This window comes from Vombatus ursinus, unplaced genomic scaffold (genome assembly GCF_900497805.2).
Source record: "Vombatus ursinus unplaced genomic scaffold, bare-nosed wombat genome assembly UNPS02011369.1, whole genome shotgun sequence".
NCBI lineage: Eukaryota > Metazoa > Chordata > Mammalia > Diprotodontia > Vombatidae > Vombatus > Vombatus ursinus.
The window spans coordinates 4624484-4652199 of record NW_020951147.1 but is presented as its reverse complement, the minus strand read 5'-3'; the positions used below and the strand labels follow the sequence as shown (position 1 = coordinate 4652199).

Genomic DNA, 27716 nt, shown 5'->3' with positions numbered 1-27716 from the left:
GGGGATGGGGGAGATGGGGGGATGGAGGGATGGGGAGATGAGGGGATGGAGGAATGGGGGGTTGGGGGAGATGGGGGGATGGAGGGATGGGGGAGATGAGGGGATGGAGGAATGGGGGGATGGAAGGATGGGGAGATGGAAGAATGGGGGCATCAGAGGATGGAGGAGATTGAAATGGAGGGGATGGAGGGATAGGGAGGAAACGGAAGGGTGGGGAGGATGGAGGGGACAGGGCACTGGGGGGAGGAAGGGATGGAGAAGGATGGGGGAGTTTGGGGAGTGTAAACACGGCACACCCATAAGCAGCCCCTCTTTGGTTTCCCAGCAAACCCCACCCTTCCGCCTGGGGGAGTTGTCGCTCCTCCCGCCCCCTCTCGCTCCTCTCCCCCTCCCCCACTGGCCTTCCCCTTTAAGGCGGCGGGGGAGGGGCAGCCCCCTCGCACCCTTGCCTCCCCTTTAAGGCCCGCGCCGGCGGCAATCGCGCAGGCGCGGGGGTGGGCGCGGGGGCTGCCGGGAGAGGCGGCGATGGAGGCTGCGCGGGCCGTGCGGGGCAGCTGAGGCCGAGGAGGCCGGCCGGGGCTGGGGCGCGCAGGTGAGCGGAGGCAGGGCGGGGCGTCGTTCTGGGGAGAGGACGATGGACCGAGAGCTCACCCCTCAGCCTCGAGCGCCCCCTACGGGATGGGGGGGCTCCCCCCGGCCCTGGGCGCCCCTCGGGGACTGGCGGGGACTGTCAAGAGGCATCCCCGGGAGCGCGGAGCTCCCCTCTATTACGGCGTGCCCCCCAGGAGAATGGGGAGCTCCGCTCTATTATGAGGTGCCCCCCAGGAGGAGGCGGAGCTCCCCTCCATTACGGGGTGCCCCCCAGGAGAATGGGGAGCTCCCCTCTCTATCTTGGAGTATCCCCGGGGTGAGGGGGAGCTCCTCTATTATGGGGTGCCCCCAGAGGAATGGGGAACTCCTCTCTATTATGGGGTGCCCCCCAGGAAGAGGGGAGCTCCCCTCTATTAGAGGGTGCCCCCAGAGGAATGGGGAACTCCTCTCTATTATGGGGTGCCCCCCAGGAAGAGGGGAGCTCCCCTCTATTAGAGGGTGCCCCCAGAGGAATGGGGAACTCCTCTCTATCATGGGGTGCTCCCCAGGGGGAGGGGTCTACAAGGAATAACTCTCCAGTCATACTACAAGTTGTATTCAATATAGAGGAAAGGGGTGGGGGTGGAGATCGCCCCCCAAGACGGACCTGCATCCCTAGCGGATGGACTAGGCAGGACCCCATGCATCCGCCAACAATCGGGGGTCCTCCCCTCCACCCAGGGGTAGCCCCTTCCATACCCCCTCCCCAGGTTCCCGGGGTGGGGGCAGAGAAGGGGCCGGTCCCCACTGCAATGCGTCTGCGAGGGAGAGCGGCAGCTGGAGACGCCCCCTGGAGGCCACTGCGGGAAGTCCCGGCCGAGCTCCAGGCAGGACCCTCGCTGGGGCACCGCCCCCCCCAGGCTGTCAGAGCCCGAGCGAGCATCCTTGTCCTCCCCCCCTGCAGGGGCCTCCTCCCAAATCCGAGCCCTCCAGCCATGGCCACCCTGGTGATGTCCCGGGAGGAGAAACTGAGCCAGGATGAGATCGTGCTGGGCACCAAGGCAGTCATCCAGGGGCTGGAGACCCTGCGGGGCGAGCACCGGGCCCTGCTGGCCTCCCTGCTGGAGAATGTAGCTGGGCGGGAGGCAGGCGAGGCCGAGCCCGGAACCCAGGAGCGCTCGGGGCTCCTGCGCCGATCCCTGGAGGCCATCGAGCTGGGACTTGGGGAGGCTCAGGTACCCGGGGGGCCTGGGAGAGGAGCATTTTAGGTCTAGGGGGAGGCGAGTGTGGGGGAGGGGACCCGGAGTCCCGTCCTCCCGCCCGGGCCGCCCCCTTCAGCCTTCTCTCCTGGCCGAGGGGCCGTAGGTGATCCTGGCACTGTCGGGCCACCTTGGGGCTGTAGAGTCGGAGAAACAGAAGCTGCGGGCCCAGGTGCGCCGCTTGGTGCAGGAGAACCAGTGGCTCCGCGAGGAGCTGGCCGGGACCCAGCAGAAGCTGCAGCGCAGCGAGCAGGCCGTGGTCCAGCTGGAGGAGGAGAAGCAGCACCTGCTGTTCATGAGCCAGATCCGGAAGCTGGACGAGGACCCTCCCGCCAACGTGAGGCCTGGTCCCGACCTCCTCCGGCTGGGGGGGCTTCCCCTGCGTCCAACCACCCCGGGCTCCTGCCCACAGGCCCTGCCCTGGCTCCCCTCCCTCTGCAGGATCCCCCACTTCTTTTCCCCTGTGTGTGATTCGTCTTCTTCCGGTTTCCTGATTCCATACCTTCCTTCGTCAGGAAGAGAAGGGGGATGTTTCCAAGGATTCTCTGGATGACCTGTTCCCTAACGAGGACGAACAGAACCCAGGTAGGGAGGTGGGGAGAAGAGGGTCTCGTAACCGTGGGCTCTGTGACTGGCTGGGAAGCTGCTTCTCAGAGGGGGGCGCATCAGATAAGAGGGAGGCTCCCAGAACCCCCAGGCATGCAGTTGCACTGTCCCAGCCTGTGGACAGCCCTCACTTCTGGGCCTTGGGGCCCCCTCTGACCTCCTGCCTTCCTCCAGCTCAGGGCCCTGGGGGCGGAGATGCAGCAGCCCAGCATGGAGGCTACGAGATTCCGGCCAGGCTAAGGACCTTGCACAATCTGGTGATTCAGTACGCCTCCCAGGGGCGCTATGAGGTGGCTGTGCCCCTCTGTAAGCAGGCCCTGGAAGACCTGGAAAAGACCTCGGGACATGACCACCCCGACGTGGCCACCATGCTGAACATCTTAGCGCTCGTGTACCGGTAAGGGGACGCCTGCAGCTCGTTGTGGAGGTGGGGAGGGCGCGGGGCCTGGACTCAGGAAGACCCTCACTTCTGAGCTGGGTGGCCCTGGCCAAGTCACTTCACCCTGCTGGTCTCAGTTTCCTCATCTGTGAAATGAGCTGGAGAAGGAAATGGCAGACCCCTCCAGTATCTTTGCCAAAAAAATCCCAAATGGGGTCACGAAGGGTCAGGCACGACTGGAAAATGACTGAATGAGAAGCAGCCTTGGATTCTGTACAAAGTAGGCTCTCCACAGGCCTGACCCTACCCCAGGTGAAGAAGGGAGGGGGCGGTGTAGGGTAATGAGCACCTCCCCCCTGCCCCAAGAAAACCTCCACTGATGCCTGAAAGCCCCTCGTTAGCCCATCACTCCTCTTGAGTTGGCCCTTCTCCCCTTCCGCTGCCCCAAGCCCCTTAGGGAAACGGTAAATCTCCCTAAGAAAGGGAGCACGTGTGTGCCCCGACAGCCCGGGCAAGGTCCTGGCTCTAGAACGGGCAGAGAGCCTCGTTTTACAGATGGGGAGCAGGCAGCCCAGGGAGGACAGCGACTTAACCAAGGCCCCGCGAGTGGCCGTTGTGGTCTTTTCGGGGTCAAGTGGTCCTTTCCCTGCCCCCCATGCCGTCTCTTTGTCCCCTCAGGGATCAGAATAAATACAAAGAAGCTGCCCACCTGCTCAACGATGCTCTAGCCATCCGGGAGAAGACCTTGGGCAAGGACCACCCAGCTGTAAGCAGGCCTGGCTTCCCTGGGCCGGGGGGGTGGGGGTGAGGGAGGGTCCCTGCCTCCCCAGGGCTCTGCAGCTTTCTTCCTTCCTTCGCCCTGGTCCCAGGTGGCAGCTACCTTGAACAACCTGGCGGTCCTGTACGGCAAAAGGGGCAAATACAAGGAAGCAGAGCCCTTATGTAAGCGAGCCCTGGAGATCCGAGAGAAGGTAGAGCCTGCTGGGCCCCCACCCCCCGGGCTGTGGAAGGAGCGGGCGGCCAGGTGGTTGCTGCTGGGTCAGAGCACAAGCGAAAGGAGCTTCCCCTGCTCCTAGGTGCTGGGCAAATTCCACCCGGACGTGGCCAAGCAGCTGAATAACCTGGCCCTGCTGTGCCAGAACCAGGGCAAGGCCGAGGAGGTGGAATACTACTACCGGCGCGCTCTGGAGATCTACGAGGCCCGGCTGGGCCCCGACGACCCCAACGTGGCCAAGACCAAGAACAACCTGGTGCCTGAGCCGAGGGAGGCCTGGGGAGGGAGGGCCGGGTGGGCCGGCCGGGCCAGGGCCTTCACTGTCCCCCTCGTCTCCCCCTTCCTCAGGCCTCTTGCTATCTGAAGCAGGGAAAGTACCAAGACGCAGAAACCCTGTATAAGGAGATCCTGACTCGCGCCCATGAGAAGGAGTTTGGCTCAGTCAATGGCAAGTGCTCCCCCGACCCCCCAGCCCGCCTACCGTTGGCCAGGCCGGGGGCTCCAGTGCCCTGTGACAGCCCCTTCTTTCTGTCTCCCCCAGGAGACAACAAACCCATCTGGATGCACGCCGAAGAACGGGAAGAGAGCAAGGTATGGGGGGCAGAGACCAGGGCTCAGCCCTCTCACAGGGGCTCAGCCTCGGCCCTTTCCTCAGCCCTTTCCTCCCCACGGCTTGACTCTTTTCCTCCCCTTCAGGATAAGCGTCGAGACACCACACCCTATGGAGAATACGGCAGCTGGTACAAGGCTTGTAAAGTGGACAGGTGAGAAAGGCTGAGCCTGGGGGCCTTAGGGGTGGGGTCCTGAGGGGGCTGGGGGCCTTGGGGCTGTGGGGTTTCAGGGGTGGGGGGCCTCAGGGGGCTGGGGGCCTCAGGGGTGAGGGTTCTGAGGGGGCTAGGGGCCTCAGGGGTGGGGGCCCCAGGTGTGGGGGGCCTGAGGGGGCTGGGGAGCAGAGGCTGCGAGGGCCCCTGGGTCATGCCTGCCTCGTCCCCCAGCCCCACTGTGAACACCACACTGCGGAGCCTCGGGGCTCTCTACCGCCGGCAAGGGAAGATGGAGGCGGCTCACACCCTGGAGGACTGTGCCAGTCGCAGTCGCAAGCAGGTTGGCACAGGACCTGGGAGGTCGGGGCAGGAGGGGTCAGGGACTTCTCTGCTTCACCTCTACCTCATCCTCTCCTCCTGCGAGCAGGGCCTGGATGCCGTGAGCCAGACCAAGGTTGTGGAGCTGCTGAAAGATGGCGGTGGGCGAGGGGAGCGCCGGAGTGGCCGAGAGGGCGCCGGAGGCGCGGTTTCTCGGGCTGAGCCGGAGCCCGAGGATTCGGGGCCTGCGGCCGAGTGGTCCGGGGTGAGGGGGCCGTTGGGAGTCGGTCGGGGGGGTGGGGGAAGGGGCGGTGGGGAGGGGGCAGAAGAGCGGGCAAGCAGTGTGGCCGGCTCCTCTGCCCCCAGGATGGCAGCGGTGCTCTCCGGAGGAGCGGCTCCTTTGGGAAGCTGCGCGATGCCTTGAGGCGCAGCAGTGAGATGCTGGTGAAGAAGCTGCAGGGGGGCGGGCCCCAAGAGCCTCCCAACCCCCGGTGAGAGCCCCGCCCTCCCTGGCCCCGCCCCCGCAGTTCGGCCTCCCTCCGGCTTTAAGCTCTCTGAGCCGCCCACCCCTCTAGGAAATGTCAGCCCCTCCTCTCCCTCCTGCAGGATGAAGCGAGCCAGTTCCCTCAACTTTCTGCACAAGAGCACAGAAGAGGTCAGCCAGGTAAGGAGAGCTAGCGGAGGACCCAGCACCCAGACTGTAGGTGCTCCCTCCCCTCGGGACCTTGTGAACAGAACCCAAGCTTCCTGAGGGCAGACTGTATCTTTGCAGCCAGCAGTGGGTTCCAGGAGCTGCGGGTATGCGGGTATGGCTAGGGGACCCTCTGTAGGTGGTGTCCCTGCCCATTTCTCTGGCTGATTCTCAGAGCCTAGTGCCAGTCTGCCTCGCCTGCAGGAGAGGCCGTGGCTGGCACCACCCCCACCCAATAAACCCCCCCCCGCCCCAAGGCCCAAGGGGGGCCCCCCCCCCCCCCCAGCACCTTTCCAGCAGGACCTCTGGCAAGCATCCCCGGGGCCTCTTGGAACTTCACCAGCCTTGTGGTTCCCACGTGCAAAGACCCCCTGCCCCCACCCCCCCAGGACTAGTGGGGATGAGGCGGGTGGACCTTCCTCTAACCCTCCCGTATTTACCCACAGGCCGGCGACACCAACCTGTCCGACAGCCGCATGCTGAGCTCCAGCTCTCTTGACCTCTCTCGGCGGAGCTCTCTCATTGGCTAAGAGAGAGGGGTGGGAGGGCCTGCCCCCTCCTCAGCTCTGGGCCCTCCTTGACTCCTTGTCATCTCCCACAGGGATGGCGGGTGCAGGGGGACACCTGAGCCTCAGCCTTGCTCCCGCCCTGCTTCGGCCACCCTTCCCCCGATGGCTGTTTCCCACAGGTCCCCTCCCTCATTGTTTTTCGTTCGATCTCAGGGTAACCTCTCCCCCTGTCATTTCAGGCTTAGCAGTTCAAGGCTTATTCCCCTCCCGGTCTGGCACTGTTAGTCACGAAACCGAGAAGCGTCACATTGGTGACGGAGTGCAGAGAGGAGCCAGGATTCCCCCGCCCCTGTATTTATTTCCCTCTTCCCTTCCTCTCAGTGGGAGCCAGGAGGAGCAGGCCTCTGGCAGAGCTTCCCAGAGCAGGCCGGGCCACCTGGCCTTGGGGAGAGAGAACACCACCAGGCCTCCCCCTCCTCCCTTACCCAGGCCTCTGCTTCTGTATATAGAGAAATAAGTTATTGGCCGCTCCCTTCCCCACTCCCTGTCCATGGTACCTGCTCTAGCCCTTTCCCTGTCCAGGGATGCCACCCAGGCCTTAACCCCTTGCAGACAAGGTCTTGGACACATACGCAAGTGCAGAAATATGCCCAAATGATGGGAGCCTGCCTTCTCACCCCCTGAAACCACATTAGTGTAGGACAGAGGTGCCATGTCCTCTACGGGACCTTCTCGTCTACAATAGCTGGCACCATCTTCACTTTTCTCATCTTTGTTCCTTCCGGGCTGTGGTGCCTGGGCCTTAAGCACTCCTTTTGAGCCGCATTCCAGGGACTTCCGAACCCTTCCCTGCCGCCCCCTCCCTCCCGAGGTACCACCTGCTGAGCCATTCCTGGGGCTCCCACTGCTCCCGGTCCTCGCCCTCAGAGTCAGTGCAGGGAGGGGGCAGGGCTAGGGTGGGCTGGGGAACCCTTGTGCTTTATTCAGATGTTGCTGTAGAAATAAAGCCAGTTTGAATTCAGATGAGTCCGGTCTGTCAATGGAAGCTGCGCCTCCTTCCCATCCCTCATGTTGGGGGTGGGGTGGGAGAGTGCTCCACGCTGCTGGGGAGAGGAGGGGGGGGCGCTCAGGGGCTCACCCTGCCTACCATGAGGGCAGGTGAAGAGTCACACCAATGAATATGGAAGACGATGTTAGGTGACCTGTTCAAGGGCACACAGCTAGTAAGGGGTAGAGCAGGTGGTGTGTACACGTAGGCTACAGGTGTGACGATCATTGCCCCAAATTCCCCGGGCCTCCCTCCGCCGGAAAAGCCCCTTCGGATTGGGGAATGAGTAGAAGACTACAAATCCCAGAAGGCAGTACGGTAGAGAGGGTAAGCCAAGCGAGAGGTGCACATGCGTCGCGGTGTCCGGGCGCCTGCGCAGGCGGCGAGAGGATGAAGTCAGGAGAGAACTACAGGTTCCAAGAGACAGCGCCGTGCGACAAGGAGAAGGGAGGGCCTGCGCCTGCGCGTGGGGGCGGAGCCGCCGCCATCTTGGAGCGGGAGGCGGAGCGAAGCAGACAGGGAGGGAGCGACCGACCGGGGCCGCTGCCGCCGCCATGAACCCCGAGTAGTGAGTGACCCTCGCCCGGACCCCCGCCCCTCAGACCGGGGAGGCCTCGGGCCCCGCGTCCGCGACTTGTCCCCGTCCCCTCATGGGCCCCCAACGGGGTCCCCGCTGCCCTTCTCCCTGACCTCCGGGCCCCGGCCCGCCCCGCCCCCCCCCCCCCCCCACATCCGGATCCGGCGGGGCGGGGGTGCCTGGCCAGGACCCCCACGCCCCCCCCGAGCCTGGGAGGGGGGCCGAGGAGGCCGCGTTCCCCCTGCTCCCTCTCTCCATCCCGCCCCCCTTTCCCTGGTCCTCCTCTCCCCCAGCTGTCTTGGGGACTGTGGAATTTTCTAGATTTAGGTCGGAGTCCCCCCAACACACACGCTCAGGCTTGTCGTTTCTGGAGACCCCCCCCCAGAGGCACAGCCCACCGGGCCCCCTCCCCACGCGAGCGTCGCGGGGACCCCCCCCCAGCTTACACTCGGCAGCGATGGGGACGTGGTGAAGGGGGTGGGGGGCTGGACACAGTAACAGGGGAGCCCCCCAGTGTGCACGGACGCCCCTCGGGGCCTCCTGGTGTGGATAGGACTCGTTGCAGCCTTACTTACGCCTCTCACAGTGTGGACCTAACTTATTTCTTCTCTCCAGTGTAGACATAACTCGGGTCCTGTGCGCTCCCCAAGTGTGGACGTGGACGCCAAAAAACCCAGCTGTTCCTTCCCCTCTCCCCAAATGTCTCCATAATAACAATAGTTCACATTTTATAACGGTTTAATGTCTAAGAGGTAAACCTAAACCTTTGAGGAAGCTAACTTCAATAAGCATTTATTAAATGCCGACTGTGTTCCAGACACAACACGCAGAAAGGAAATGCTCCCTTCCCTCAAGAACCATATATTCCACTGGGAAGATACGTGTGCATAAGTAAATGCCAAGCAAATATAGTGATTGAGGGAGGACGCTATGCTCATGAGAGCAGTCTTGTTTAGGAGGGAGCACTGGAGCGGTGGTTTGAAGGACCCAGGAATTTACCTTCCCTGTGACTGTCCTGGGCACTGTCCATCTCCCAGGCCCTAGCCATCCTCCCACACCCAAGTCTTGAGTCTTTTCTTAGCCCCCACTTCTCTCCCCTGACGCTGCCCCCCCCCCCAGATGCAGGCCATCGGCACTTCATAGCTCAGCTATTGGAGTAGCTGCTGGGGGTCCCCGCTCTCTCCCCACTTCAGCCACCAAAGGGATTTTCCTAAAGCCCAGCTCTGACCACGTCACCTCCCACACTCAGTCAATTCCAGTGGCTCCCTGTGGCCTCCAGGATCAAATAGAAATTCTGTTTGGCATTCAGAGCCCTTCGTAATCAGCCTCCTGGCTGCTTTCCAGTCTTCATATACCCTGATGTGCTTCCTGGCTGCACCTCCAACAAGACTCTCCATCTCTGGGCTGCCCCCAGGCCTGGAACACTTGCCCCTCACCTCTGACCACTGACCTGGCTACCTTCAGGCCTTCCCTGTGAAACTACCCCCAGTGCCATCCGTATGCTTTATCTGCTTGGTTGTCTGCAAGCTGTCTCCCTCGTTAGACTGTGAGCCCCTTCTGGGCAGAGCCTGGTTTGTCGTAGGTCTTTGTTTTCCCGAGGCTTGGCACAGTGCTTGGAACACAGTAGGTACTTAATAAATGCGGCAGTGGTGAGGAAGGAGTACCTCCAGGCGTGGGGGAAGGCAGTTTGATAGAGCAGAGTGTGAAGGGGTGGAGGTCAGGGGGAGGCAGCTGGGAAGAGCTGTCTATGCCAGGTGGGCAGGCTGGGGGTCTGAGCGCAGCCTCCTGGGCAAGATGGAGGGAACTGAAGGAGAGAGGAAGGAGGATGAGAGCTTGGAAGCCTGTGGTATCCTGGACTGTGGTAGAACTGCCCTCAGGGCTGGGTCATCTGTGTCGGGAGGATGATTGAACTGCTGGGAGCTGGAGAAAAACAGCACACATTCCTATAAAGTGCAGTGGGCCAGGCCAGAAGGGGGAAGGTTCCTGCCCTCAGTCTGGGGGGACAGTAGTGACACATGGAGGTTTGCTCAAACATGAAATGAAAATGAAGTCATCTGGGGGCGGGGTCCCGTAATGCTTCTTGTGAGGGGCGGGGTGGAAGGGAGGCCAAGGAGCTGGGAGAAGGCTCAGAGAGTTTGTGAATCAGAGTAATGGGCTGGGGCTGGAAAGAGAGGTTGGGGCCAGAGTGGGAAAGGCTTTGAATGCCAAACAATAGGAGTCTGCAATGGAGCTGAGAAGCAGTAAGGAGACAGAGCCTGGCTTTGGCAGTTTTCTGGAGGCTGGATTGTGGTGGGGAGGGCCTTGAGGCAGAGACCAGTGAGAATGTATGAGGGGAGAAGCCTTCAGGAGGATGGTGGCCTCGGGAGTGAAGGATACATTTAGGGCAGGACAGAGCCCCGGAAGGAGGCTGAGGAGGGGCAGGCATCTAATCGGAAGGAGGAGCCCGCTCCTCGGCCCTGACCCAGTCTGCAGAGACCTTCGTAGCTAGGGTGCAAAGCTGTGGCCTTGAGCAGTTACCAGATGATTGGCCAGTGGCGACGCCTCTAGCCAGATCCTGAGGGGTTAAGAAAGATTGAGTAGGAGCAGAAGTGAGATCAGGAGTGTATCCCGTACTCTTCCTAGGAGTTTGGCTGTGGAAGGGAAAATAGAGAGAGCATGAATGTTTAGACAGGGAAAGTGAGGACCATGGGTGATCTGCCCCAGAGGCCCTGGCTGCCCAGCATGGCCAGAGGGGTGCCTCCCCCTCCTCTACTTTTATTCACACTTTTTGGGGCCTTTACCTCTTCTGAGGCTTCTAGGGCCAGGAATCTTGGGGAGCCTGCCAGGGAGCTCACACGCTGAATCCAGCCTGGGTGAACGTGGCCCAGGAGGGATTCTCCTCTTTCCCTGGAATGCATAGGCCGGCTTCTTCCCATGCTTGACCAAGATTTCCGTGGCTCTGTGAACCTGGGCGCACAAATGATGGCATCTTTATTTTCACTAACCTTTAAGTAATACTGAGCATTTCCCTTCATTATTTATAAATGCTGTTCTGAGAAAAGGTCTGGGGGCTTGGCCAGACTGCCAAGCGCTCCATAACGCAAGAGAGCCAAGCCCTGGGGGTCAGAGCCTCACCTTCAGACCCTGCCCCCACATGGAGCCTCCTCCTTTGGCACAGACCCATCTCTTCTTGTCCTTTTAAGTCATCAGTGTTTTAAAGAATTGATTCCTCCCCCACCCCACCGTGGGCCCCTCCCCTCATGGCTCCCTCCATCCATCCCTTGTCACGTCAGGGCTCTTTTGTTTGGGTGATGGTCTGGGCCCTGCATACAGCAGCCAGACAGGATCTCTGCTGCCCTGGCCTTCCAGCATTTGGCCACTTTGCTTTCTTGTCATCTTTGTTCATCCGCCCTTCTGAGGTGGCCTCAGGCCAGTGAGGCTTGGCTTCTGAAATGGTAGAAAATGAGGGGCCTGGCTGCGCCCTGACTGATGCTTCAGCAGGTTCTTTCCTTTCCTCACTCCCTTCTCCTGAGCCTCAGTTTTCCTCTCTATAAATGGGAATGGCCTCACTGGTATTAGTCTCCTAGTCTCCTTTGTCTCATTGCCCTGTGATGGTCACTCACCTTGTCCTGGCTGCCTCCTGCCCTTTGCCCCCGGCCACGTGCTTGGGAGCAACCCCTCTTTGGCTGTTAGTGCACAGTCTTCCCTCCCCCTCCCTGGCACTGAACCTTTGCCGTGAGCTTTACCCGGCAGACCCCAGAGGGGCTGTGAAGCCTTTCTCAGGGGCTCCTCCCAGTCCTGATTGCTTAGCAATTCTGCATCCCCTGTTGTGTTAAATTTGGCAAATAAGGCTGGTTTTATGGTCTAGTGAGCAGAGGGTGTCACTTGGAGTCAGGGAAGCCTGGGTTCAAATCCTGACCCTGACATTTACTTGTTATATGATCATTGCTCTGAGCCTCCGTTTCCTCCTCTGTAAAAAGGGGGTGTGGTGACACCTCACAGGCTCCTTGGGATTGACCGATGGCATGAGGCCTGTGCGTTACCCGAGTTCCCAGCAGCCTCTTCTCCTCCCAGCCCGCCCCTCTTTCTTAGCAGTTCTTGGATTCTCTTTCTACCTTTAGCAAGAAGTGCACCATGCCCCCACCTGCCTTTGTTTTCCCCGGTTTTCCACATTTCCACATGCATCCGTTTTCTCGGCAAGCTAGAGCAGGCTCTGGGCCCAAGGAAGAGCTTGGTGGGAGCAGGGCCTGTCCTGGACCCTCACGCCCTCCCCTTCCTCTCCCCCCAGTGATTACCTGTTCAAGCTGCTCTTGATCGGCGACTCGGGCGTCGGGAAATCCTGCCTGCTCCTCCGATTCGCTGTGAGTCTCCTGCCCGTCCCCGGCCTTGGTTTGCCATCTCGAGTTCTCGGTCTGGTCTGTGTGAAGGCAGCTGCGGGAGCGCTGGCTGCCCTCTGACTGCTCAGAGATGCGGGGTGGGTGGCACCACGAGGGCTGAACGGAACAAGAGGGCTTATGTGGGGTTGGGGGACAGCGCTGGCTCTTGGGGGTGGTGCTCAGGAGTCCCGGGGTTGGGTGCCAGGGCCTCAGCTGGGCCAGGGCTCCAGGGTTCTCAGAGGCTGCACACTCTGACATTCCCAGGATGACACGTACACCGAGAGCTACATCAGCACCATTGGGGTCGACTTCAAGATCCGAACCATCGAGCTGGACGGCAAAACCATCAAACTTCAGATCGTGAGTGCCTGCTCTCCCCTGGGGGGTGGCAGGAAGGGCTTGGCCTGGGGCCCCCTCACAGTGCTGCTTTTCCCTGTCCCTGCCTTTTGTCTCTTGCCTCAGTGGGATACAGCCGGTCAGGAGCGCTTCCGGACCATCACGTCCAGCTACTACCGAGGGGCCCACGGCATCATCGTGGTGTATGATGTCACTGACCAGGTAACTCAGCCTTGCCAAGACCCCTGGCCTCAGTCCTTCCTGGCAGCCTCAGGCCAGGCCCTGCAGCGTGCCAGTAACCAGCCAAGGAGGAGGAAATTGAGGGTAGAGGGGGCCCTGGGCCTTCCCCCAAAGTTGGCACACGCAGGACTGCCCTTTCTGGGCCGGGGGCTCCCAGAGGCTGGTGGGTGCCAGGCCCTGCCCCTCTTTCCACTGAGAGACTTTTTCCTGGAACTGTGACAGACAAACACACACCCCCCCCCCCTTCATTCTGCTGTGGTAGGAGGGGCCAGGGTTACTCTCTGGGCAGATCGTTCTCCAGTGATGAGGAATTTACTCTTGTGTCAAATGATGCCCTCGTCTCCTTCTGTCTCCAAGTCCTTTGCCCACATCCTCCCATTCTGCAGATAGAGAATCTTGTGCCCGGCTTAAGGTCACATGGTCTGAATCTTGGCTTGTCACTCCAGACTCTCTCCATTGGCTGGGCAGTGATGGATGAAAATCTCCCGGCTGCTAGGCCCCTTTTCTATCTAGACCCTAAAGACCCTCGGTTACCCACCGAGATGCTGTGTAATGGGGGCTGTGTCCCAGGTATTGCTGTCAGAGGCTTCTGGGCGTAAGTGACCTCTGTCCTTCTGCCTCAGATTCTCAGCCTCTCTCTCCACGTAGGGGGCTGGAAGAGTCCTACTAAGCGCCCTCTAGGCAGGGCAAGTTGACTCCCTCTGCCACCTGCCCCTTCTGCTCGGGGCTGGGGACAGCATGAAGGGGGACTTGTCATGGTGCCATCTCCTCTAGGAGTCCTATGCCAACGTCAAACAGTGGCTGGAGGAGATCAACAGATACGCCAGTGAGAATGTCAACAAGCTCTTGGTGGGCAACAAGAGCGACCTCACCACCAAGAAGGTCGTGGACAACCCCACTGCCAAGGTGACGGGTCGGTGCCGGGGGTGGGGGCTGCCCGGGGGGCGTGCTCCAGAGCCTCTGACCTCTCCCGGCTTCCCCTTAGGAGTTCGCTGACTCTCTGGGCATCCCCTTTCTGGAGACCAGCGCCAAGAATGCCACCAATGTGGAGCAGGCCTTCATGACCATGGCGGCCGAGATCAAGAAGCGGATGGGTCCCGGGGCTGCCTCGGGGGGCGAGAGGCCTAGCCTCAAGATCGACAGCACCCCGGTGAAGCCAGCCAGTGGAGGCTGCTGCTAGGGGGCGGAGCTGGAGGGCACTTCTTCTCAGATGATGCCCCTGAGGCAGGAGGCGGAGCCCCAAGCCTGCCTTCCCCCTCCCCCACCACCAAGGGGCATTTGATTCTGTGGCTTGTGGGCAGTGAGTGCTGTCACCCACTACCACCCCCAGCCTCCCTCCCGAAGCTCTTGGTTAGATCTGTGCTGCAGGTGGGGGCCGGGGGACCTGAGCAGAGCCTCTGCCTGGCGGCCTAAGGCCTCCCAAGGCCTTGGAGAGCCCCCTTCCTGCCTCCCCAGCGCCTGTCCTCTCCCCAGCTTTCTTGGGGAGCTGGAATCTCCCTTGTTCCCAGCTCGCTTCCCGCTTTCCCTCAGTGCTGCAGTGAGTCCTGGGGAGTCCCTGCACCCCAGGAGCAGGGAGCCTCTTCCGCCAGACCCACGGCCCCAGGTCCTGGGGAGGATGAGCTAGACCTCAGGAGGGAGCGGCCCTGGGGAGCTTAGCCGCCCCCATCTTCGCCCCCTTCCAGCTTCACCTTAGCCTCCTTTCTGGCTGCCGCTAACCCCTCCTGGCCTTGAGCTTTTAGCTCAATCCGTCCATAATGGCTTGGGGGGGGTTGGGGGCGAGGCTTCGCACAAAGCCCAAGTGGGTGGGCGGCAGCAATTTTGGATTTGCATTTGTGCTTGGGGGGGGGGCTGTTGTCAATCACTTTGCCCCTGGTCCTTCGCCTGTCTCCCCTTCTTGGCCCCGGGAGCTGTGGAGGAGGAAGGCCTGTGCCGGCTCAGGCTGGGGGCAGAGCTCTGCCCTGCTGGAGCCGGGGCGGCCCAGCTCGGCTGGGGGCCTGCCTGCCCCTTGGCGGCCCGAGGATTGTGCCCCTCCCCCCCCCATGCAGCTGGCTTACTCGCTCCTGGTTTTTTTCCTTCCACCCCAGGATAGAGTAAATGGTATTTCTTGCCTTGGTTCCATTAATTGTGTGCTCCCCCCACCAGTATTTCTTCTTTGTCATGGCCCCCTTTTCCCAAACAGCCTGAGTGCTTCAGTCCCAGTCAGCGTTGGCCAGGGACAGTCTCAGAGGCCCTGGGACTCCAATTAAGGAGTCCGTTCGCCCTGTCTTTCCCTTTCTCGTCCCATGGACCCCTGGTCAGTGTGACATACACGAACATGTACACAAATGTGTTTCTGCTTGTATTTGAAGCTGCAGGGTGGGGACCTCGCAGGGCAGCCTTTCTTTGAGGATGCCAACCCCCCACCCCATCCCACCCCCATCCTTCCTTCCTACTCACATTTCGTCCAGCATTTTTGCAAGGAAAAGCCACTTGGGGAAAAGAAACAAGGATAAAAATAAATCCTCAATAAATCTTCAGTGGCCTCGGGAGAACCCCCCCAGGGGGTTTTGCAAGGAAGTTGGCAACCAGCCAGTGTGGTTTGTGGGTAGCGCCCGGGGGGATCCCCAGAGCCGGGAAAAGGTGCATATGGGGTGGCTGTGGGCTGAGGGAAGGTGTCTCCTAGCCAGGAGAGGTGAGCTTTTAAGACCCCTAGCACCCTGGCGTGGTGAGGGGTGGGCTGTTGCCATTAAGGTTCTTGACCCGCTTCCTGCATCTGGGGGTTGTCACGAAGAGCTTCGGCTCGCGACGAAACGGTCTGGAATGGGAAGGAGGGGAAGGGAGCTGGGGCTTTGACTGATAATGCCGGAAGACAGATGGGGAGGTCACAGGAATGCCTCGCCCGGTTCCTTTTCCTGCCTGTCCCCGCCCCTGCCTTTCTCTATGCCCATCAGGTGGCAAAGCTGTGCATACACCCCTGGAGCCAGCTGCCTGGGGACTCCGTAAGCGGTAGCCATTCAGCCCAACTCCAAAGCATTGTCCCTTCCTCCCACTATGGACCCACGAGCGCTGTCGCCCACCCTCGGTGGCGATCTGCGTGGGTGCGTGTGATGGCATTGTCGGCCCAGGGTGTATGTAAGGGGGCGAGGCGGGGAATTGGAGAACTGCAAGAGTTCGGGGTGTCCTTTGTGCTCGGTGTTGGCAGCACGATGTCGGGGGGGAGGGGAGCTGTCATTTGTGAATATGGGGGTGAGCGCGCGCGCGCTTGCTTGCTCGCGGGGGTGGGCGCTGGGCACCATCGCCCCGGACTAACGTGGGTCCTGCGCCCCCGCTCCGCAGGACCTTCCCGCGTCCTGTCTCGTCCCGTTCCTTGTCCGGGGGACCCCAGTCCACCGGCCGGTCCCCGGCGGCCCGCTGGCTTTGCCCTGTGGCCCCGCCCGCCTGGAGGCCGGGCCTGCCCCTTTGTGGGGAGCCCCGCCCCGGCTCCGCCCCCCCAGCTTCCCGGGCTGGAGAGGGAGCCGCGGGGCGAGCGCAGGATGAGCGAGAGGGGCAGGAGCAGCCGCCAGCGCCAGCGGACGCGCCCCCCGAGCCGCCTGCCCGCCCCGCGCTCCCCGAGCCCCCCGCGGCCGGGCCGGCCGGCTGGGTGGGCGCGTCTGTCTTCGGGGCTCGCCTGGGCGACCCCCTGGGCCATGCCAGGCCAGCGCTGAGCCCTGTGGGGCGGGGTGGCGGCCGGAGCGGGAGCCGGGCCGGGCCGGGCCGGGGCCCCCCGGCGACGGGGCCACCCGACGGCGTAGGCTGGCGCCCCCCGGCCTGGCGCTGGGCCCCGGGGCCATGGCGTTCACCTTCGCCGCGTTCTGCTACATGCTGACGCTGGTGCTGTGCGCATCCCTCATCTTCTTTGTCATCTGGCACGTAAGGCCGGGGGCCGGGGGACGGAACCAGACCGGGACCGAGGGGTCTCCGGCCCCGGGCGCCCGCGGGGGCGGGGGCGCTGCACGCTACGGGGGGGAGCTCCTCAGGGCAACGAGGGGAAACTTGCCTACTGTTATGCCCTCCCTCACCCTCGCCTCTTCCCTTCCTTCTTCCCCGAATACCTGTTCCCCCTTCCCATTTTCCTCTTTTTCCAGCCCCTGTTTTTTTCTGCCCTGATACCCCATTCTGGTCCCCCATGCCGCTGGATGGGAAGCGGGGCGGGGGGGGGGGAAGGTTTCGGGTTGCTCTGCACTTGGGGGCTTAACTTCTTCCAGCACAGCTCTCCTCTTCCTCCCCCCTTTTCCTGGCAGAGCCTCTTCAATTCTCCCTCTGCCTGTACCCAGGTCTATCTGTCCCCCCTCCTCCCTTCCTCTCCATTGTGGGTTTTTCCAGCCGAGTGATGGAGCCAGTTGCCATAGCAACTGCATCTGTTTACAAGTCCCACATCTACCGGACCCTATTAACCCCCCACCCCCACCTCACAAGTGTCCGTGAAGGAAGGGTCTTGGTGGGACAGACCTCCCCATCTTCACCAACCCCCTTGATCCTGTTGCGTTCCCATCCCCCGTGCTCATTCCTCTCCTTTCCGAGACTCCATCCTTCCTCTGGCCTGATTCTTCTCAGTGCTGTTGGACTCTGCTGCCTGCTGCCCCAGGTCACTGTTAGCTCAAGGGCCAGGTAGTTCTGGGATTGTGGGGAAGAGTGGAGGGGCTCCCTTGCTCAGGGTTCCCTTTTTACCTTCTACTCTCTGACAAGTCTTTGCTATGCTGCCGGCCTCCCGTCCCCTCCTTCCATCCCCATAAGCCTCCTCCACTTCGCTTTCTGCTCCCTACCCGCAGCGTCTCTTCTCGCCACTCCTAACCTCCTCTCTCTGGCTGTTTTTTATTCTCTCCATTTCTTTCCCATTCTCCAATTTTCTAGCACCCTCCTCCCATTCACTCACTCAGTCATTCCATTCATTCACTGAACAAATGTTTCCTGGGCACCTGGACCGGGCACTCGATAGAACATGGCTCCTACCCTCAGGGAATGCACATTTTCCCCACATCCCCAAATCCACACCCCCTCTTCTGTTCCTCTGCCATCATTTTCAGTCTGCACATCTGTGTTCTTTCATTTGCTTTCAATCTCTCCTTCCCACATCTCTGTCCTCATCTCTCGCCTTTCTGCAGCCCCACTGCTGTCTCTTGCTATTTCTCTCGTCTTCCTTTCCCTCTGTACTTCCTGTCTCACTCATCTCTCTCCCATATGTCTGTCTCCATCTTTGTCATCCTCTCCATCTGTTTCCCCCTCCTCATTTCCTATGCTGCCTATGTCAGTCTCATTTCTGTCTACCCCGCTTCTTCCCCCATATCTCTGTCTGTTTCTCTCCCTCCCTCTGTCTCTGTCTCCCTCCTCTTTGTTCAATGTCCCCCTTCTCTTTTCCTTATTCTCTTCCTGTCTTGCTCTTTCCAGTCTGCTTCTCCCCTTCCTCCACCCCAGCGTCTCCCCACAGCTTGCCTCTGTTCACCTCATTCTCCATCTTCGCTGTCTCCCTCTGACACTTGTGCCTCTCCTACCATCTGTGTGAACTGGATCTTTCTCCCCTTTCCCATTGTTCCTTTCACCCACCTCCATCCTCTCGGAACCTCTACCTGTCACTTCCTCCATTCTTGTGGATCCTTTTCCCCCCCAATGTCTTGTCTTCTCATATGTCCCAGCTGGTTCCTTGTCTCTCATTCCCCGTTTCTGGGGCTCCTTGCTCACCTACACTCGAGTGCGCACACACTCACAGACACACACACATACACACCCACCCCAGACCCTGTGACTCTTCTCTCACATCACCATCCCTTTCTCCCCATTTTTTGCCTGTGTCCTCTCTCTTATCTTGGACTCTTTGTTCATTCAGCAAGTGTTTAATGAGCCCCAATTATGTATCCAAACCCTGGATTGGGTATTATAGCTGTCTTGGTGCTCATTTTCTTTGTCTCTGCAGCCTCTTTCCTCTTTTCTGCCTCTTTCCCTTATCTCTTCTCCCATCCGCATGTATAGACCCCTGCCTCAGTCTCCTACTTTCCCCACTCCCTTACATGAGGTCAGGTGAGAGAGGGAATAAACATTTGTATAGCACCTACTGTGTGCCGGGCACTGTGCTGAGGTGCTTTTGCACATATCTCATTTGATCCAACAGTCCTGTGAGGTTGGTGTTGATATCCCCATTTTTACATTTGAGAAAACTGAGGCAAGTAGGTTTTAGTGATTTATCCAGGATCGCACTCAGACTGGATTTGAACTCAGGACTTCTTGACTTCAGGCCCAACAACACTCTAGCTGCCATCCCAGTGGGCAGTAAACCTTGGGGGAGGAGCAAGAGGAGACAGGTCCTGGGGGGGATGAGAGAAGGCCCAAGGGAGCTAAGGCAGACAGATTTCCGGAGACACAAAGTCTTTAGAGAGCAGAGCCTGTGTCCAGGAAGCAGGTGGAGGTGAGAAAAGACTGTAGCTGAAGGAGCAGGGAGAATGGGGCTGAAAGTGGGAGCTTGAGGATTGGGAAGAAGGAGGGGCTGTGGATTAGGGCAGTTGCAGTAAAAAAAAGGGGCTTCCAGGAGCCTTCCCCCACTTCCTGGCCACCGAGGCTGCCAGAATTTCCAGGTCTCACTGAGGGCCCCTCAGCCCCAGGGGACCCATCTTCCAGACCTGAGCAGTGCCAAGCTTCCTGCCAACCTGGGGCATAGACTTGCTTCTCACCAAGAAAGGATGACCAGATGGGGTGTGTAGGGTGAGAAGAGAAGCAAGTCACCTGCCCTCGTGTGCCAGAGCAGAGGAAGGCTGGCATCCAGGGAGGCAGAAGCTGCAGGGAGGGGCCTGGGGGGAGCAGGGAAGAAGCTGAATTGAATCCCAGGGAGACACTGGCCGGGGAGAAAACTCTACCCCGTGGAATCCCCTCCCTCGTGTTACAAATGAAGAAAGTGAGGCCAAGGGTGGAAAGCCAGTTGCCCAAGGTCATATGGAGAACAATGGCAGAGCTGGGCCTGCTGGAGCCGAGGCCCCATGTCCCAGCCTCGGGCTCCTTCTCTCCTGCCTCTCCCTCCATCTGGAGCCCGTCCCCCCTCCCAGCCCCACACCATGTGTGCAGGGAGGGTGAGGAGGTGGTGTTTGCAGTTGCTAGGCAACCCAGGGCATCCTGGTCTCTTGACAGGTTCATTGGGTGAGTGACAGGTGTCAGTTGGGGGGGGGGATTTGTTTATTCTTGTGGGAGTGATAGAATGAGAGAGGGGCACCCTGGGCCTGGCCTTGGGAGAGGACACAGGTTATCTCAGCCATCCCCCCTGTCTGGACCCAGTGGCACCCTGAGCTCCAGATGGCACCCTGGGGAACAGGAAAGGCGAGATGTTCTCTAGCTTAGAACTACCCACCCTGCCCCCACTCCAGGCTGCCGAAGGAACACACAGAGGGGTCCCCTCTACCCCCATTCCAGTGCGTGCACGCCTAGCATCCCTGTCCCCAGTCTTAGACCTACCCAGGTGACAGCCCTCTAGGAGGGCACAGATGGATGAGGCTGCTGGAGGGGACCTGGGAGGAGACATGGGGGCAGAGGTCACAGATCCCATGGTGGGATGTCCAGGCCCTACTGCCCTTTAGCAAGTCAGGACAGTCCTGGGGCTCAGGCCCTTCTGGGCCACCTTGTAGCTACATGATCCTGGATCAGTCAATTCCTCTGGCCCTGCTTGAGTCTCCTCACTTATAAAATGATTTCTTCTTGGATTGTGGGAAGAAAAACACTCCCCACACGAGTATTAGATGGAGCCTAGAAAGAAGGTGATGCATAAAGGAGGGATGGGCAACAATCTGAGGGTCCCCACTCCAGGGGTCCAGGGTGGGATACCCTCCGCAGGCACCCCCAGCCTGACAGGCACCCCCCCTACCCAGATCATCGCCTTTGACGAACTGAGGACCGACTTCAAGAACCCCATAGATCAGGGCAACCCTGCGAGGGCAGTAAGTCAATACATGTGATGTGCTGAGGTGTGGCCGTCAGTCTGTCCGCGTCTGTGTTGGGGCTGGGCAGAGGGCAGATCTGCGGAGGAAGATGGGGCCTCGGGGCAAGACAGTGAGCCTGGTAGGGGAGGGATCTTGGGAGGGCGAGATGGCCTGGGCATGGGGCGAAGGGGGTGGGAGAGGAGACTGCCCATTTCCCCAGCCTGCCTGCTGCCTTTGGCTTCGTGTCAGACCCTTTCTCGGGTCTCTCACGTTCCACCCGGGGCGTGGAAGCGAGCCCCCTGGGTGTCTCGGCCACCGCGCTCTTTGGCTGATCAAGTCCCGGCCGTTGCCAGGGAGATCCGGGTGAAGTGCCTGCCCTCCATGGCAACAGTTGCCATGGGAATGGCGGTGCCTACCTCTCCGGTGACATCGCCATGGAAACAAGGCTTAAGTCCCTGTGGCTGCGGGGAGCACAATGGGGGAGGTCTTCGCCCCCAGGGAAGCTGGACCTGGTGCGCCCCCCCACACACAGACATACACACCCACACACTGGACTCTCTCCCTCCTGCATCCATCCCTCACCTGGCTCACTCAGCCTGACCCTCCTCTCCTCCCCACAGCGAGAGCGTTTGAAAAACATTGAGCGGATCTGCTGCCTCTTAAGGAAGGTCAGTGGGAGTCCGCCTTGGGGGTCACAGGACCCCCGTCTGTCTGTCTGTCTGGCCATCTGCCTAGAGCCCTGGACAGGAATCCAGGCCCGCTATACCACTTCCATTTTGTGTCTGTGTGTGACCTCTGATCTCAATCTTTGTGCCCTGAAATGGTCGGACCGGTCGGGTTCGGCCCCATGTTTGGCCCCGATTTCGGTGATTCTAGGCGGATCCCCAGTCTTTGGCGCCTCACTCCTCCCTCAGCTCCATTTGTCCCAGGAAGGTGGGGGTGGCGGGTCGAGTTGCCATACAATGAGATGCAAATTAGGCATCCCTATGCAGCCCTTCTCTTCCCAGCAGGCTCAGGGACGCCCCACCCCAGGACCCCTACTCCCTCTCCCAGCCCCAGGACCACAGAACAGGTGGGTTAACGGAGCCCAGCTGCCTGACCTCAGTGCGGCGCCCTCTCCTCCGGGGCCTGTCAGGGGAGGGTGGGCCTCACCCCCTACGCGGGACTAGAGGGCAGACCCTGATTGGTCGGTGCCCCCCTGGCCCTCCTCCAGCTCGTGGTCCCCGAGTATTCTATCCACGGCCTCTTCTGCCTGATGTTCCTGTGCGCCGCGGAGTGGGTGACCCTGGGTCTCAACATCCCCCTCCTCTTCTACCACCTATGGAGGTGATCAGGCTGCGGGATTGGGTTGGGAGTGGCGTGCTAGGGCTGGGCTGGGCTGGGCTGGGCTGGGGAGGTTACTGCCGGGAGGGGTTCTGGTGTGGCCCAGTTGGGCCCTCAGGCCCGGGGGGGGGGGGGGGGGGGAGGAGGGGAGGAGGGGCCTCCACGTCAGGCTTCTGGGAAGGCAGATTTCAGCCTACTATGAGTCCCAACCGTCCCAAAGGGAAAATGGGCTGCCTTAGGAGGCAGCGAGCTTCCCATGCTGCAAAGTCTCCAAAGCCTCGGAGATGACTTCTCCGTTCCCGGGAGGGTCGCCCTCTCACCTGACATTTCGCGAAGTGGCGGCGGCTCTCCAGGCCCTACTCCCGGCTCCTGCCGCCCCCTCCCCTTCTCCCAGGTATTTCCACCGCCCGGCAGACGGCTCCGAGGTCATGTACGACGCCGTCTCCATCATGAACGCAGACATCCTCAACTACTGTCAGAAGGAGTCCTGGTGCAAACTCGCCTTCTACCTGCTGTCCTTCTTCTATTACCTGTACAGGTGAGCTCCGTCCCGCCTTTGGAGGGGAGAGGGACCCTCCTTCGGGGGATGAGGGGAAGGGCTCTCGCTGGCTGCCCGCGACCCCAGCCCGTCCTTCTCTCCCACAGTATGGTTTATACGTTGGTGAGTTTCTAAAGGGGGAAGCCGGCCAGGGAATGAACTCCAAGAACGGACCGGACGCCTGTGTACCCCCATCCCCGCGCCCCTTTTGGACAGCGGAGAAGAGCCACTCCCCGCCCCCCCCCCGGCCCCCAGAAGCCTCGCCTCTGGGGGAAGGCGAGGGGCGCCGGGGCCTCCTCAGCCCCTGCCCCCCAAATTGCTGCTATGGGATGGCCCGCCCCTCCCCCCATCCCCACTTCGCTCTCCTGCGCTGCGCCGCGCCGGCCTCTGTCAGAGCGGCGCCTCCCGAAGGCAGCCGGGAGCCCAGGCGGACGGGGGCCCTTCGAGCCCCAAGCCCCTACTTGGAAAACCTAGTACTTGGGGAGGGGTGTCGGGTCCTCATCCGCTTTGGGGATAACTGAGGAACAGGGGACGGGGGTGCTGGAGAGGGACCGAGCTCGGGAGAGGGGAACTGGGCCCACCCCACTTCCAGAACGAGCGAGTAATCACCCCTCTGCCCTTTCCCAGCGACCCCAGGGCGTCCCCCAGGGTTCCCTAAACCGGCCCGGGAGGCAGGGCCCCGGGGAGGGGAGGGGCGTGAGCAGGCTCGGCCTCCCGCTCCCTGCTCTCCCTCTGCCCTTCTCCCCTCTCCAGCCTCTTCTCGGCTCTTTCTTCTGTGCGCCCACCCCCTACCCCGTCCCTGTCTCTCCCCGTGCCCCGGTTTTCTAAGGCGTTGGGGGCCTGGCCCTTTCCAGCGCCTGGAGGAGTTTGTGTGTAAAACCCAAGTCTCTCTAGGCCAGTCCTGGCCATTTGTGATTGAATAAACAATTGCAAAGATCCGAGGACCAGGGTGTGGTGCTGGGGGGCGGAAGGGTGTGTGCGGCGGGAGTCCCTTGCCCGGCCCTTCATGACGAAGCTTGCCAGCACCCCCTCCAAGCTCAAAGGGCAGTCTCGAGTCCCTTGCCGGTTCTGGTCGCCATCCCCTGATGCACGAGCAGAAAACTCCTAGTGTCCAACCACTTTATGTAGAGATGGGGGTAGGCCCCTACCCAAGCTCACAGTGTGGTATGGCAGCAGAAAGGCAGGGAATGAGACCGCCGCGTCTTGGGGCCGGTGACCACCTCCCTCCCCTCAGGTGCCAATGTTCACGGTATAGAACTGAGTCTTTTGGGGTGGTCTGGTAGGCCTTGAGAAAGGCAATGACTGTCCCAAGGTCACACAGCTGAGGGGCAGAGCCAGAAATCAAACCCAGGTTCTCCATGACTCTAGGGCCATTACTGGCCCCCATTTTTCTGAGCATCAACCCTGGGTCAAGGCCCCTGGCAGTCACGGACCCTCCCTGAGAGCGCCAGAAGCCGGGGACATTCTGAAGGAATAAATGAATGCCAGAAGAGAAGCCCTTTCTCGAGTGGAGGAGGCGCCCTCCCCACCAGTGGAGCTCTTCCAACAGGCAGGACAACATCTTGTCAGAGGACCAGGTCAGACCAGATCCTCAGGAGCCCCTCCCAATCCTGAAATGCTACAGGGTTCCCAATGAAGTTGCCAGATCACCAGATTCTGAGTCGGGACCTGGGGTGCAAATCTGAGCTCCCCTACTCCCTACTTGTGTAACCTTGGCTAAGTCCCTATCTTTCTATGTGCCTCAGTTTTCTCATCAATAAAATGAGGGCACTGGACCAGATGTTCCAGCTTTAAACCCTCTGATGCTTTTTTGCAGGGCGGGATGGGGCCCGAAGTACATGTGTCAGCCCCTCTTACCTTTGGGGCCTCCTCTCCCTACCCGGAACTAGGAGCAGGAAACTAGCCTCGGCCCTCACAGGGGCCCAGATGGCCTCCTTTCCCAGGGAAGCCTCTGGCCCCTGGAGCTCACAGGCGGGAGGAGGATGGAGCAGCAGGGCACCATCTCTGGGGCAGCCCTGGGCGGCAGGGCAGGAACCACACAGCTGCATCTCAGCCCGTGTGGGGGCAGCCAGGGGCAGTGTGGTCGGTAAGCCGCCGGCCTCCCTCCCTGTAGTCTGTGAGGGCCCAACGAGACAACCCGTGTAAGACGCAGAGCAAGCTTTAACCGAGGGCTGGGGAAACGTTAGCTCCTCTCGGCTAACTTCAGCGGGGCCCGGCCAGGTCTCATCTATAAAACGGAGTCACCTCCGGAGCACCCACTCCAGTGCTTGGTGCTGAGGCTCAGGGGACGAGGCATCTGATGGGGTCCAGGCCTCACTGCCCACTCGCCCCCCCCCCACCCCGGGGTGCAGGCCCTAAGGGCTCCTCTGCCTGTCCCTGGCTGGCCATCCCTTCCCACCTCCTCGAACCCTCTTAAGGTCCTGTCCAGGGCCTTACTCCCAGGAATGAGGGACAGATGTGGCTGAAGCAATTAAAATCTTCAATATACAGGACAAAAATCATGGTCATCTTCATCGCAGTCTTCCTCAGAGAGGAGGGGAGACCCCATCTGGGTCACCGGACCAGGTGAAAGGTCAGCCAGTAGATAATCATTGGCTGGAAGGCAGCCTCGGCCAGGGTCAGGTACAGCTGGAAGCGCTGCCGGGGTGCAGGCCCCCCCACGCCATCAGTGCCCACAGAGGTCATCCGCAGCGAGCGCACCTGTGGGAGACAGACCTTCAGGCGGGGCCGGAGAAAGGGCAAAGGGCAGGGACCAGCCCCGGGCTGAGGGAGGGGCACATCCCGGTCACTGGCCCCATCCTCCTCATTAGTCTGAGAGGAGCCAGAAGTGAGGCTCCCCGTGAGGAGGCAGGGAGGAGGGGGAGGGGGCAGAGGCCGGGCAGGCCACTCTGCCCCACGTCTCAGGACTCACAATGAAATACATGAGGGCAGCCGAGGTCCAGGCCAGGGCCACGTAGTAGCCGTCACTGCCGAAGAGCAATCCCGTGAGCACACTCAGGATCATGCTGGGGAGCAGAGGACAGTCAGGCACCCCTTGGGTGGTTCTGTGTTCTAAGGCCTTCCCAGCCCTGGCATTCCTGATTCCATGTTTAGCCCAGCTAAATGGGGGGCCAGTAATGGCCCTAGAGTCACGAAGAACCTGGGTTTGATTTCTGGCTCTGCCCCTCAGCTGTGTGACCTTGGGACAGACAGTCACTGCCTTTCTCAAGGCCTACCAGACCACCTCAAGGCACCCCTTGGGTGGCCCAGGCCTGAGGGTGGGCCGAGGGGCCGAATCCACAGCCTGACTTCTTGTTGGGGCAACGTTGCACAGCAAGGCAGCTTTCCCTCCTTGGGCCTTGGTTTCCCCATCAGTAAAACGAGGGAGTCGAAAAGATATTCTTTGATTCCCCCAATTCTGACATTCCCTGTTTGAAGGGCCCTCTCGGCTCTGACATTTTATGTCCTAAGCTCCATCCCATCCCAACGAGAGGATGTGACTTGCCCAGGGTCACACAGCTCATGAAGGGACAGAGCCAGGATCTGAACCCAGGTATCTTGAATCTACGTTCCAGACACCGAGCTATTTCCAGGGTTCTGATCTTGACAAAACTCCGCCATCTCCAGCCCAGTTCCACTCCTTTCCTCCCTCCCTCCCCAAGTCCGGCCCTGGTCCTCAACACTGTACCTTCATCTCTCCCTACTCTCTCTGCCTGGTGGCCTCTGGTGCAGAAACTTCAACAGCCATCCCTGCGTCTGGGGGAAAGGCCCCTGAACCCAGCCCAGCCCTGCTCCGCCCCCCCCGCCCCCCCCCGAAACTCACCCCACGTATTTATAGCCACTGTAGGCAAGCAGATGGAAGGTGCCCAGGTCACTGCGGACTGTGGCCAGATAGAGGCCAAGCAGCAGGGCCAGTACCTCGATGACGACCCACACCAGGGCTGTGCTGGCACACAGGCCGAGCACCTCGGGGGAAAACCTGGCGCAGAGTGGGAGGGGGGTCAGCAGAGGGAGGCCCTGCTCTTCCCCAGGCCCCCCGGGGGAATCAGGATCACAGCAGCCGCGAGCGACCAGGCTCAGAGACCTCAGACCTCTGACAGAGAGGTGGTGGGCGACAGGTGTGGAATGAGGCATACTTCTCAGAGGTGGACAAGGGGTTCCCAGGGACGGTCTTCTCTGGGACTGGGGAGGGGGCAGTGAGTAGAAGATCAAGAACCCTTTTTTCCTGATCACTCCCCCTCCTCCCCTCTGCCCTCAAAAACACCCTGTTAGGCAGGAACCCAAAACACTCTTGCTTCCGTTCTACAGATGGAGAGGCTGAGAAAAGCACTCAGTAGAGATAGGGCTTGAGTCCAGGGCTCCTTCCACCCCCAAGGAGAACACAAGGTGGGGGGGTTAAGGATAGGGCTGAGCCCCTGCCCTGTCCCTCTTCCTCTGGCCAGGCGACTTGAGAACCAGATTCAAAGGGTCAAAGAGCATCCCCACCCAGGCCCCAGCAGTGAGGGGTGGGGGTCAACCTTTTCTGAATGCCCAGCGCCATCCCAGCCAGGAGGATGTATGTGATAAAGGCCATCGCTGCCAAAGACAAGACAGAAATGCAGGGCTTCAATGCAGTGAGCTCAAACCCCGAGCCCCAAGCACCAAGACTGGGCCAAGCCCCAATCCCCAAGTCCCGAGCCTTGAGCCCCGAGCCCCTAGCCCCAGGCATCAGGCTCCCTTCTGCCCATCCCCACCATCTCACCTTATCAGGCCCCTCCCCTCTGCCCCGGCCTGATACTCACTGGGGATGTAGAGGTCAGGGGCGTTGAGATCCTGCCGAGGGGGCAGGGGCATGTCCCGGCTGTACTGAACCTCCCAGTTCTCGGGGGCAGAGGGAACAGAGAGATAACGTTAGGGCCCGGGAAACAGCTGAGCTCAAGCCACACGCTCCCAGCCCAAGGAGACCAGGAGCCCCGGGGAGGCAGACGCCGCCTCACCTGGTGCGTGTAAGGGAAGATGAGTAGGCCCAGCTTCCTGGCCACGTAGGAGGTGTCCACCGCAAAGAAGTGTTTGAGCTTGTTCATGGACACAAACCTGTGAAGCTGGAGAAGAGAGAGGCCACTGAGGGGTGATCGAGGCATCGGGAACCAGGAGGGTCTTAGAACACGCAATCAGGAATGCCAGGGCTGGGAAGGCCTCAGAACACAGAATCAAGAACACCAGGGCTAGAAGGCCTTAGAACATGGAATCAGGAATGCCAGGGCCGGAAGGCCTTAGAACATGGAATCAGGAATGCCAGGGCTGGAAGGCCTTAGAACATGGAATCAGGAATGCCAGGGCT

The 27716-nt window shown here is 60.7% G+C and overlaps 4 protein-coding genes across 11 annotated transcripts; 3 read left to right on the top strand and 1 right to left on the bottom strand.

The window, feature by feature from the left end:
- The first annotated feature begins 555 nt into the window (after positions 1-555).
- On the top strand, positions 556-7111 carry KLC2 (kinesin light chain 2). Of its 2 annotated transcripts, XM_027856308.1 has the most exons (16): positions 556-592; positions 1535-1805; positions 1936-2166; positions 2345-2414; positions 2610-2832; positions 3493-3580; positions 3684-3785; positions 3891-4064; positions 4157-4256; positions 4350-4399; positions 4505-4572; positions 4804-4912; positions 5000-5155; positions 5257-5381; positions 5497-5554; positions 6028-7111. In XM_027856308.1, the coding sequence occupies exons 2-16, from the start codon at positions 1566-1568 to the stop codon at positions 6109-6111; spliced, it is 1878 nt and encodes a 625-aa protein (XP_027712109.1). In that variant the 5' UTR covers positions 556-592; positions 1535-1565; the 3' UTR covers positions 6112-7111. The 2 variants fall into 2 exon arrangements, with proteins under 2 accessions (XP_027712109.1, XP_027712108.1); XM_027856307.1 differs by having other exon boundaries at positions 4157-4399.
- Positions 7112-7625: 514 nt separating this feature from the next.
- On the top strand, positions 7626-15198 carry RAB1B (RAB1B, member RAS oncogene family). The gene is made up of 6 exons (XM_027856198.1): positions 7626-7706; positions 11983-12055; positions 12335-12430; positions 12533-12628; positions 13421-13552; positions 13632-15198. Exons 1-6 carry the CDS (start codon positions 7693-7695, stop codon positions 13824-13826), a joined length of 606 nt encoding a protein of 201 aa, XP_027711999.1. The 5' UTR covers positions 7626-7692; the 3' UTR covers positions 13827-15198.
- A 1255-nt stretch (positions 15199-16453) lies between these two features.
- On the top strand, positions 16454-23353 carry CNIH2 (cornichon family AMPA receptor auxiliary protein 2). Of its 7 annotated transcripts, none has more exons than XM_027856163.1 (6): positions 16454-16534; positions 20506-20574; positions 21177-21224; positions 21770-21882; positions 22274-22417; positions 22525-22644. In XM_027856163.1, exons 1-6 carry the CDS (start codon positions 16454-16456, stop codon positions 22550-22552), a joined length of 483 nt encoding a protein of 160 aa, XP_027711964.1. In that variant the 3' UTR covers positions 22553-22644. The 7 variants fall into 7 exon arrangements, 4 of the variants coding, with proteins under 4 accessions (XP_027711964.1, XP_027711965.1, XP_027711963.1 ...); XM_027856164.1 differs by having other exon boundaries at positions 21177-21269; XR_003568584.1 differs by lacking the exon at positions 22525-22644 and having other exon boundaries at positions 21177-21628; positions 22274-22362.
- A 1522-nt stretch (positions 23354-24875) lies between these two features.
- Positions 24876-27663, bottom strand: YIF1A (Yip1 interacting factor homolog A, membrane trafficking protein). The gene is made up of 6 exons (XM_027856165.1): positions 27373-27663; positions 27178-27256; positions 26914-26971; positions 26220-26375; positions 25329-25422; positions 24876-25117 (listed from the first exon to the last, which is right to left on the bottom strand). The coding sequence occupies exons 1-6, from the start codon at positions 27514-27516 to the stop codon at positions 24971-24973; spliced, it is 678 nt and encodes a 225-aa protein (XP_027711966.1). The 5' UTR covers positions 27517-27663; the 3' UTR covers positions 24876-24970.
- Positions 27664-27716: the final 53 nt, after the last annotated feature.